Source organism: Esox lucius, chromosome 10, assembly GCF_011004845.1.
Source record: "Esox lucius isolate fEsoLuc1 chromosome 10, fEsoLuc1.pri, whole genome shotgun sequence".
NCBI lineage: Eukaryota > Metazoa > Chordata > Actinopteri > Esociformes > Esocidae > Esox > Esox lucius.
In genome coordinates, this window is record NC_047578.1 from 8,102,315 (window position 1) to 8,114,400 (window position 12,086).

Consider the following 12,086-nt stretch of genomic DNA (forward strand, 5'->3'; position numbering starts at 1 on the left):
TGAAGCAAGGACACAGTGGGGCTCAGCACTTCGCTACACAGATCACAGAGACAAATGGCCGGATGTATGTCCAGGGTTATTGACTGACCGGTACAAGGACGTGCCTCCCAGTCCTGTTCCGGACACTGCAGCAGGTTCTCCGGCTCCTGGGCCAGCACGGCTCTGGACCGGACCTGCACCGAACCAAAGCCCAGGTCGTCACCGCTGACACAGCTCAGCTGGCACAGGCTCCAGGCGGTCCATTCCGTCAGGTAGCAGTCACCTGTTCAGAAACAGAACAATCAGCACGCGTTTACACACATGGGAAAACTACACCGTACCACAAGGAACTTTCCATCTGTGACCTGACCAGGGGAAATGGCAAGCACTAAACAGCTGTGACGGTGAATCCACACTGATTGTCTTTTCAGACTAATTCAGAGAATTGTATTTAAAAAAAAAATCCTATTCCTGGAAAATGTAATCAGATGGAAACTAATTAAACTTAGTTTTAAATATTTCCCCAACAGAGCAGGATCCCATTCTTCATGACCCTGAGCTTGGATCAGTGTGTTCTCGAAAAAACAGCCAATAGCCATTCAAATAGGTCAGCCCAATTCACTCATTCGTCCCACTGTACTGGCAGAGAGGACGTGAGCGCATCAACATTTTAATTAATATGAAATCCATCAGGCCCAAAGAGCCCTTATCCGCTTTGTGATAATCAGTGCACATGCACCTGGCTGTCTTGTCTGTCTGAGGTAAACCACTGGAGATTAGGGCTGTAACCAAACAGGGATGAGTGTTAGGGTTGGATGGATGTGTGTGAGGCCATGTGTTAGGGCTGAGTGTTAGGGTTGGATGGCTGTGTGTGAGGCCATGTGTTAGGGCTGAGTGTTAGGGTTGGATGGCTGTGTGTGAGGCCATGTGTTAGGGCTGAGTGTTAGATGGATGTGTGTGAGGCCATGTGTTAGTGCTGAGTGTTAGATGGATGTGTGTGAGGCCATGTGTTAGGGCTGAGTGTTAGATGGATGTGTGTGAGGCCATGTGTTAGGGCTGAGTGTTAGATGGATGTGTGTGAGGCCATGTGTTAGGGCTGAGTGTTGGATGGATGTGTGTGAGGCCATGTGTTAGTGCTGAGGGTTAGATAGATGTGTGTTAGGGCTGAGGGGGTTAAGGTTGGATGGAAGTGTGTGAGGCCAATGAACGGAAAGGACCTGGGCCACAGAAAGAGTTGCACATGAACACTGCACCCGCACTCACCCAGACACTGCTCGCTCACACACACCCACACCCACCCATCCATACACGCACACGCACACACACACACACGACACAGCCCTGTGCTTCTGTTCTACAGGACATGTCAGCATGGGAAGTTAAATCTGTCAATCACAGGCACCGAAGAAATAGGAAATAGTTCCAAGAATGCAAACTGTGAAAAACCAAAAGCTTTCTCCAGAGTAAAAACCTGGGTGTTTCACCTGGCAACTGTTAAAGGTAAAATCGATGTTATGTTAATAACGGGATTTAAAACATTTTTTCAGATGACGACATTTTTCTTATTTAGAAGAAAATCACCAATTTGTAGACTTTCAATTCACTGAAGATGAAGTGATGCAATCGCACGACAGCCATTATGAAATATTAACAAGGTCACTTTCTGATTTTATTTCTCTACAATGTCAGGTTCTCTCGTCACTATGAGGAGAGAACGCCACACTGTCCTCTAGCACCAAGCACACTTGAGTATCCAGCCCTCCAACACAAAGCTGCTTTTAGATTCAGCGTTTTTTTTGGATTCAAGTCCTTCAACTTGATTCTTAAACGACGCAGGATTTCCCCAGTCACTGCGGGCCCAGGTATGTCTCTCACCAGGACAGGGCACGGTGCAGGCCTCCTCCAGTGTGATCGGCTTATCTCCGTCTACAGAGGGCTCCAGGTCACCACACAGCTCATCATCCACCAGGCAGCCTTCTCCCCGGCCGGAACCGTCCGACACAAAGCAGGACACATTACGGAAACGCAACCCCTCTCCGCATCGAGCACCCTGGAGGAACGACACAGAGACAAAACCAACAAGAATGAAATATGTCCACACCTTTAACACCTCAGACCACGGCTTTTCGTAGTGACTGTTGCAACTCATTTTAAGCCACAGGATCTAAATTCCAGAAATGCTAAACCAAGTCCTCAAGTCTCAGACACGATTTTAAAATGAAGCACCTCGTCCAGATGTAGCTATGCATCCACACAGAGATCAGCTGCTGTGTGGATGACATACCCAAGTTATAGCTCAGAGTTTATGTCTCCCACTGATCATTTGGTTTGTCAGAAATAGCATCCAGTTGAAGACAGTGCCGTGGGTGACTGATGGGCTAGAGTCTGCCGCTGAAGGAAAACAGCCAGGAGTGAAAAAACACTGCTAACATTATTATGCAAACCATATACGTCTCTCTATTTTATTCTCTCGTAATGTGAACAAGCTCTAAGAGATAGACACAACCCCTAGCTGTGGTAATATTGGCAATATACCAGAAACAGAGATCATACAGGAAACGTATGATCTCTGTAATTGCAAACAAAGTTTTATGTACCAAATATTAAGTTTTGCTTTTCTGATGTATCAAATACTTATGTCGTGCAATAAAATGCAAATGAATTACTTTACAAAATGACAGACTTCTACATGGTTTGTAAGTGGGAAAACCTGCAAAATCGGCAGTGTATCAAATACTTGTTCTCCCCTTTGTATGTGATGTATATGGGATATCTCCCCACTGTATACAGCTCCGGAAAAAATTAAGAGACCACTGCACCTTTTTCTTTCTAAAGTTTTGAGTGAGGAACAGAAGCGTTCGATTTGCAGTGGTCTCTTAATTTTAACCCTTCTGATCCTCACTCAAAACCTTCCTTTTCGACTGTTTTGGAAAGGAAAGAAAAAAATGGTGGTCTCTTTATTCTTTCCGGAGCTGTATGTTCATTACAATAGAAAAGCTTGGTGGTTGTGCTTGATCCCTCCTTGGTCTTGCACAAGACAGACAGTGTCAGGGAGAGAGAAAGAGAGAGAGATGGCACATTATCTCACCTCTGATGTGCATTCTGACCAGGGGCTGTACCTCCACCGGTAGCAGGGTTTGACAGGACAGGGCTTCCACTGCTCCATCTGAGGGGAGCAGGGCCTCCCGTCCCCCTGGGGTACCTGGAGAACTGTTCTGCTCCGCCACAGCTTCCCTGGAGACAACAGAAGAGTTGATTTTCATACCACAATTATCATTTTAATGACTTCACTTCCTTCTCCCCAGGGGACTGTTCCAAGGACAACAAACTTTACTGGCTTTATCCAGTGCATTTTAATGAAACATGTTATAAGGGTGCAATACCCAACTAGCTATGTTTGAAGAAAGATTTGTAACATCATTGAAGGCGAGAGTGTCTTTTTTATTATTTACATAGAGACTTGGGTCTTGGGCTAACAGAATCAGAGACACTCTCATGTATGACTCATAACCATTTCCATTCCAATCATCTGAGGCTATTTGAGGAGCTTTGCGGTAAAAGAACACTATTAAATTACATCACCACATTTCACTCAATCCCCTCTGTCTCCTTTCTTTACACGCGACTTCCGCTAGCCTCCAAATGACTTCATCTTGGAATGAAATTTTAGATTATAATTCTGATGCCTTTAGCCATTCTGAATATTCATATTCTGATATTTAAAACATTTATTGAAGACACTGTGTTAAATCAGGGGGGTGTCAGAGGAAAGGGGTGAGTAGGAATGAGATATCCTCTTACCCAAAATGCCCTCTGCTTGTTAAGCGAAGGCCCCAGGGAATAGACAAGATAAACTCTGTAATTTAGCTGGTCTCTCATGGGAAATACATGCCGTTTCATTTTCCTGCACTATCTCAAAAGTATTTAATACATTAATGTTCAGTAATGTACACCACTTTAAAAACCCCTGCACAGAAGGTCCTGGAAATTATCATAGAATTTCATTGTCACACATTGTGCCATAAATTCAGATTACAATATGGCTTTTTTTAGCTTAGTGTTTTCTTCAGGTAGGAAGACAATATGTAGATGGTCACTAGCACACAGAAATTAACCAAGTGGATATTTATATGTTTTATTAAAATGGCTTCTAAAAGTGTTCAACTGTTATTGCAGTAGACTGGTGACAATGATATGAACATACATACAGGGTTTTGGTGTCTATATAAACATCATACTTCAACACAATGGGAAGTACACACAGACTCATTTTTCTGGTGTACAATGTAGAGATCACAAAATCTCCCAACTAGCATCTCTCACCCCCAAGGTATTTCTGATGTTTTGGTTGGGTTCCAGTGAACTATTTCAGGCATCCATTCAATGATCGTAAGGCAGAGAAACAGTGAGATTAGTGGGGCTTTATCAGCATCATCTGAGAAATGAATGTCCCTGCAATGTGAGATGCCGGCCCACACTCCATCTACCCACAACCTCAGCCTAGAACCAACTATCCAGGTGGGGCTTATAGGCCATTCACTCTCACCCGGTACCTCGGGTAAGTTGGGTCACGCATTCTCAAACGCTCCAATTCTTAACTCGTTAATCATATTCTATTTTATTTGTTACTCCAGTTTTCAGAGGTTCTCACAATGTGCTTTTCAGATGACCAGCCTGAACCCCCCCCCCAAAAAAAGAGCAAGCGATACAGTGCAAAAAGCATAGTGACCAGTAAAACCTCCCATGAAGGAAAGGACTTTTGAAGAAACCTAGAGAGGAACCAGGCGTGGCCAGTGCTCTCCTATAGCTTCACTCCCCACTCATGCGCTAATAATATACGTTCAGTTGTCATAAACACAAAATAAAGTTCCCTGAGTACATTCGGTCACTTTCCCTCTCGGGGAAATGCCATAGACATAACTGATGCAATCTCCACGTGGCGGTGTGGTTTTCTCTACAGCTGACAGCACGGGGGCCTTGGAGACACGGGCTCCTTAATGTTCAACAGAATCACGACAGATTCCCCTGGGTCGAGGCTTAGCCCCGCAGCGACCCACTACTGCCGTGCAGCTGCTGATCAATGTTCTGGCGAAACCCGCCATGATGCGTGTGCCGTCCCCTGGTAAACCGGGATGAGCTGCCCGGGGTGACCGCCTCATTCCAGGGGTTGGTGCCCCGTGAAAACGTGAGACAACTGTCACAGCCGTGTGTGGTCTCTGCGCAGCGGTCACTCAGGAGGACAGACGGTAGGTCAGCAAGGGGGAAGCTGATGCCGACTGTCTCGTGTCGGTGTTTGGCAGAGGAAGACACAAGGCTGAGATTATCTCTGCTCAAAGGTCTCATATGCCCGGGAAATGAGTGCGTGTTTGTGCATATTTATGTTGCACTGAGTAATAATGACATGTTGGTGAGGCCAGGTGATGCCAGGTGATGCCAGGTGATGCCAGGTGTCCCCATTAATATTCTCAGAAAGAACGTGGAAATGAATAATGTCCTCCAGGTAGAAATGGAACGAGTGTGAGAAGCTGCTCTCTTCGTCTCCTCTTACCCGCTGCTACTATAATCCCTATATCCTGTGGAAAATCCTCCTGTTGCCTAGGGACAGATTAAGGTGTACCACAATAGCTTAAGCCTGCATTGGTTTCATATCTCTGTCTGTATTTGCTCTAGTGACTACGGGCCAGTGGTTTTCATGTATCAGCCGGGATGTTTGCTCCTTGGCCTACTGCGACTCTGACCAGAACTCTGGAGGGCACATGACTTCAAGTGGAGTGGTCCCTGAGGCCCAGGCCACGCAGGTTTAATGGGCCGCCAATTAATCCTCGGACCACGTAGATTTACAAAGAAGGACATAACTATCCCTCCCACTTACCCTCGTTCCTATGAGCACTGAGGAATGACTCATTGTGTCCGTACACCACAGCTTGGGGTTCTTCCTAGGCTTGACGGAACGCAGAGTGCCAGGATGCCGCCCGTTGCCACGGTACTTTGGCCATATACGTAAACAAAATAAATGCACGCCCATATCACCCATTTCCCCGCTTACAGCCAATCAGACTTCGGGATCCAGTGCTACGCTGCTACTTTGATGTGGACTGGCCGTTGTGACATAATGTGACCACCCCTGAACACATTCCCAGCATTTCCCATCACTGAATGGTTCATTCCAGTGTTGGGAAACACCCCCTATACCGTGTGTTTATAATAAACGTTTTATGTTTGACGGTAGCTTTGGTTGTCTGTGTCGTTTGTTCCCACTGTTCATGGACACTACACCACTTTTAAGTCACGGGTCTCTGTACCATCCACCCTAGACTGCTAGAGCCTCGGGGTTTGTTACAAATCCAGGTGAGAGTGGCTGGAGGCGATTGCGATATACCTGCTAGACCACAGGTGTGTGTGCACTCCGACCAAGGTGACCATTCAGAAAGCTGACAGTTGACGGGGCACTCCACCACACACGAAGCCTTCATCTGCCACTTCCTGTCCAGCCGCAGCTGAGAGAGAAATGGAAAGAGTTAATGTTGTGCTTTCTTAGTATTTCTCAAAGCATTGCTTGGTAGCAAATATAATATTCTCAAGCAACACATGAATACACAATCTCGCATCCGGATAATGGGAACCAAACTCTGCCACAGACCCGGCCTGGCAAGCCAAAGTGTCTTTACAAGGCTTACAGCTGTTAAAGTAAGGGTGCTACAGAATGTTGACAAGCCTGTCCACTTTTTTAAATGCCCCTAAAATGTCTCACTTTCAAAAATGTAATCTTTTACACAGTTAATTTAGTTTGTGATTTTTTTTGGGGCCAGACCGGGTTGCGGCAAACCAGACATTTGTGTTCTACGCTGTTTTCAAGCGCCTCCAAGACAACACGCAAACAATAACATGTCTACACTCTTAAGTAGGATGAATCTCATTAACAAAATAACAAAACACACCTCTTCACAGAATCTGAGGTCGACAGACTTGGCGTCGCTTCGTACACAGTCCAACATGCGTGTCTTGATACCACTACCGCACACAGCTCTCTCACTCAGCTGACAGGTGCTCCAATCTGCATAGACAAAAATAAGTATAAAAAAAATATATATAACATTTAGAAATGATGAAAGAAACTACTAACAATTTTTCATTTTCCAACGCGCTCAATTAAAATCGAAATGTCATACAGGCAATTATGCCTGAGGTAATATCACATTCAATATTATATTTACCATCCTGAGCCTCCTAATTCCAGACTGACATATGGCTCAGGTACCATCCACTGGGAGCAGTAATCCAGCCTGGCATTTGCCTTACCTGTGATGTTATAGGAGTAGTGATAGCAGTTGCTGTTGAGGCTGCAGGGCTCTTTCTCAGTGGTGTTGGGGCACAGCCTGCCCTCTCCGGGCTGGCGAATGGGGTACGCCGTCCTCTCCCGAGTGCTGTTCTTGTTGCACGGCTGAAAAACAGAGAAGTCCAATCGATCCGCTGCTCCAATGAACATGGAACCTTTTCTGCAACCACAGTTGAGCTCATATCCTGGCCTGTGGCATGGACCTCAAAGGCCAAGGAAGAGCGAGGAGTCAGGGAATCCACCTTGAGTTTGGCATTTCATTCCAGTGAGCCTAACACAGCAGGCCTTCAAAGAATAGCCTGAAACTAGATCTCAGTAGTCGTGAAGACAATCCTGTTTTTGTTCTCTTTTCTGCACAGTTCAACCAATCCAGTAAATCTGGCAATAGAGTTGTCTTGTTCATGTTCTAAAACGGAAGCAAAGGTTATTCCCCCCCCCCCTAAAAGCCAGAAACTGTTCACAGAGTGAACGCAAACCAAATAGAAAACATGTTTAAAGTGAGGTTACATTCTGACCAGCAAATCAACATGTTTGCATCAGTCTATTTTTCTTACACCTCAATTCATACAAACATCATCATACACGTATTTCAATAAGCAAAATAAACATCTAAATCTATTCAACCATAATGCAATAACCTGAAAATATTTCATTCACGATCAATGCCATGTCAGAGCTAACATCTATTGTATTTCACATTTCACACCATTCCCATTACCAGGCTGTGCCATAGATAGGCTGGTGAAGTTAATTACCTTTGATACAGAACATGTCCCTGTAGAAACCGGGGAATACATAACACCAAATTGAAATGGACTGACATTGCCACGGGCATAGACCAGTTTATCTAGTAATGGTGGTTTAATCATTACTAGATAACATTACTAGATAAACTGGTCTATTCCCGTGGCAGTGTCAGGCAATTTCTACTTGGAGTGCTGTATTCCCCGGCTTCTACCGGGACATGTTCCATATTAAAAGGAATCAACTTTTCCAACAAATCAGTGAGAGAGCCTGGAAAGGGGAATGACAGGGAAATGGACAAGGTTGACCCTTCTATCCACTAAACGGTCACCATTGTGAGCACGCACGCACACACACACACACACACACACACACACTAGCGCACACACACTCACAGGTGACAGAGTGTCACCTCCCTATTTCCCTATAATACCTGCTTTCAAACAGACCTTGGACACAGCACGCTATTTTGAGCTGCATGAGATCATCTTCCCTGCTGAATGTCATCCCAGCCTCTCCCCCCTTCTTTCCTTTCTCTGACTAGACCACAGCTATAACACGCCCATCAGATAAGAGCGCAGACTGAATGGCCGCCTCTAAGGTGGAATAGAGCCTTACTGGGGCATCACGCATACCAAATGCCATCATGCAGAGTGCTTGACAGCCCAGTAGGGGCCAAACAAAATAACCGCCGGTCATTAAGTCAAATTAAACTGGTGCCCAAAGCCAGAGTGGCGGGCTACAGCTCAGCTGCAAATTGGATTTCTCATTGTGGGAAAATATCCGACACAGGTGGGGAAATTTTTTGGACAGGACCGGATAATTAATGTGACTGTTAAAAATCATGGCGAGAAACAGAAAACCTCTGTGCACTTCAGGTTATAGTTAACCCTTCACACTGTCTTGCGCCATGTGTGTTTTCCCAGGGACCACAGAATTACAACGGCATCGAAATAGATGAGAACACCTTTGTGGTCGAAACAGATTCGGGTCTAACCAATCCCAGAGTTGAAGTGCAAACAAAAAGCGGTCAGTCCATGTTGTTACCCGTGAGCAATGGCTCCAGGCGCCCCAGTCGGACAGGACACAGTCGTCAGGACAGGGTAGCTGGCTGTTTCTTGCCCCAAGGGGCATCTCCTCCGGGTCACACAGGTAGTCCTCAACCGGGTCCGACGGCCCGTCGATCGTGTTCTGCATGCATCTGAACGGGAGACGGGATGAAGTTAAGGCACCTGACAGACAAAGACAAGAGGCCGCTGAGTCCCTTCACACCATTAGACACTGCTGGATCTGCGGCCCAACGCACCTGACTTTTCTGGTCTGCACTCCTTCCCCGCAGTTCTCCTTGAGGTCCACGTTGCTGACCTTCCAGACACTCCAGGGTTCAGCCACCCACACGTACTGACCACAGTCGCTGAGACAGGGCACCACCTCATATACCTGGTGACAGAACAACACCGATAGCCAGGCGCGGCCACGCCACCATCCGTCCTACTAACATATTCCGAGACCAAAATGAGAAGAATTCAAACACAGTACAAGGCAACGTCACTCACCTGAGCCTGAGGGGGTGGGGGGGGTCAGTTTATGCACCCAGAGAGAGAAGAGAACCGGGAGAAAAACACACAGTGAGCGTTGAAATACGCAGGTATTGTAATCAAGTGCAACAAGGTCCCATTTATATCTGGGCAGGAAAATGGAGTTCCCAAATTCGTCCCCCTCTCCCGCATGGCGCGACTAGAAGTAAAGGGGCCAAGGGGTTGTGTCTAGACGGGGGGGGGGGCAGCCACACCTACCTGGTTCACATGGTCTAATTTGGGGCATGGCCTCCCACCGTTGTACGGCTTCTCCCGCAGCCACTTGGAGCGCACTTTGACCCCGCTGCCGCAGGACTTGCTGCAGCGCGACCAGTTGGACCACTCGCTGAGCTTACAGTCGGACGGACAGGGGATGATGCAGGCCTCCTCGATGTACCCTGGAAACCAAGGAGAGAGACACGCGGGCGTCAGTGCAGAGCCGTCGTCTCGCGGCGTTGGCAACAGCTCACGGCGGGGGGCGGCTGAGGTGTCAAGCTACTAACAGCAGTTGGGCAACGTACAACGACAAAAGCACTTTTCTTTTACCACTACTAGCACAGATTTAGGAGAGGGGAAAGTACATTATTGAGGGTAAAGCTGCTTGCTACGATTGTGATATCTTGCTACGACTGGGATATCTTGTCGTCACACCTAGCTAGCTGAAGATCAATACACTAATTGTGAGTCACTCTGGATAACAGTGTCTTGCTAAATGACTAAAATGTCAAATCTACTGATGTGAAATATATATATATATATATTTTTTAAACCTTACCAAAATGCACAGATTCTTGATGCAGTATATATACTTTCGGAACCATTTAGCAAAATATCACAATGAACAGCATGTGGAGTGAATCCACCATTCCTACTGATAGTGATGAAAAGCTAAATGTTCCCAATAAGAGAAGACTATTATACCGTTTATTGGAGCTTGGCAAACACACTGAAAAAAGAGGGCAGCAGCCTGTTTGTCTGTGGTTTTGAGGCAAGCCAGTCAGAGAGACAGGGACAGAGAGAAGTAGAGAGAGGTCATGATTTGTTTTTTTTTGGCAGGAGCGCCTTTCTCTAGGCTTGTTATTTCTGTTTATGTGGCAAGGGTAGATTGCAGAGCATCATTTGTCCCCCCGGAAATGCTGGGAGGTCAGCGCTCTTAGCTGTTACTGTTCCCAGAAGTGGTTCACGACACATGAACCCGTGAGGATTCACAGAAGTGGAAAACGCATGAACATTTTACAGATGAGATTTTTTAAAGTTCAAGTTAAAGTTGGTATATGTTGAAATTATTTCGTAGCAGAGGGAGAAGCAAAATGCAGTGCTATCTGGCCTTAAATTTATAGTAAACAATTGCAAACTATTGGACCATGGTTACCAACGAAAATCTTCACAAGAATCTTAACAAAGTACAGGCTCCATAAGAAGAACACAGTCCTGCCATTAAGAAAGACAGACTCTCTATGTAGGATGGATTTTGTGCAGTCACTGCACCGTAGCAGAACCTGTGACACAGTTGCATTTCCTGACAGAACATAAACAATTTAAATAAAGAAACGCACACATCTATTCATTGCAGTGCACGGCCAAATGGAGTGAGCTACTGAAACCTCTAGTTCTATGCAGTGCCATTTCTTCTACAGAAGCTGCTATAAGATCAAGACAATCCCCATATACAGTCACAACCTCATTAATGGGCTGCCACCACCAAGTATGTTTGTTAATGACTCCTTCTCAGAACTAGTTAGTTTTTACTTACACTAAGACCAACGCATTACAATAAACCCACTGACCGCTTGCTGGTTCCATGTAATTTAACATGTGTGGGAGCCATTTATATATAATAGTCGTCCTGTTCAAGGAACAGCTCCAATACCAGTCCTGTCACAGAATGACTACAGCCACAGCTTTATTACTGAACAATCACAGGCATATTGTTAGCTGGAGATGACCCTAATCCTTCAGATTGAAACATGTAGACATGGTCTTTAAGTGCGACCGTGTGTCCTGCATGCGCAACTAAATATTTGGTGACTGACCTGGAAATGCAATTTTGGATCAGCAGTATGCCTGGAAAAATATAATATTCTACCCTTTAATAGTTCAAGGTTGTCACAATACTCCAGCAGTTATTTTGCATCATTATCTTTCAGCGTAGATACCATACAAAAATCATGAGATGCCATTGAAATTTATGTGAAACATTTTCAAAAATTCCTTAGAGTAAGAGAAATATTTCTTTCATTACATTTTCGGTTGATTTCTGTTGGAAACTGATGTCGATGCCCAGTGGGTAACAAACGATAACAGCAAATAGCCTGTGGCATCTCATCACATCACCATAATACGCTATCAACCACAGACACCCATACAGTTAGTGAGTCATCACCCATGACGGCACCAGTTTTCCCAGAGAACAAACACCGGAGCCCACTCCCTGCTATAAGCACTTTGAA

General features: G+C 45.6%; 1 protein-coding gene across 2 annotated transcripts in view; it reads right to left on the bottom strand.

The window, feature by feature from the left end:
• The window catches only part of thsd7aa (thrombospondin, type I, domain containing 7Aa), a 98,583-nt gene that overhangs the window by 11,442 nt on the left and 75,055 nt on the right, over positions 1–12,086 (bottom strand). For both annotated transcript variants that reach the window (XM_010873411.4, XM_034294743.1), the window contains exons 14-23: positions 9,856–10,034; positions 9,616–9,621; positions 9,366–9,499; positions 9,107–9,260; positions 7,279–7,420; positions 6,918–7,033; positions 6,359–6,476; positions 3,068–3,213; positions 1,855–2,029; positions 89–262 (exon numbers count right to left, since the gene is read on the bottom strand). In XM_010873411.4, the coding sequence (XP_010871713.2) occupies positions 89–262; positions 1,855–2,029; positions 3,068–3,213; positions 6,359–6,476; positions 6,918–7,033; positions 7,279–7,420; positions 9,107–9,260; positions 9,366–9,499; positions 9,616–9,621; positions 9,856–10,034 (1,344 nt within the window). The remainder of the gene's footprint in view (positions 1–88; positions 263–1,854; positions 2,030–3,067; positions 3,214–6,358; positions 6,477–6,917; positions 7,034–7,278; positions 7,421–9,106; positions 9,261–9,365; positions 9,500–9,615; positions 9,622–9,855; positions 10,035–12,086) is intronic.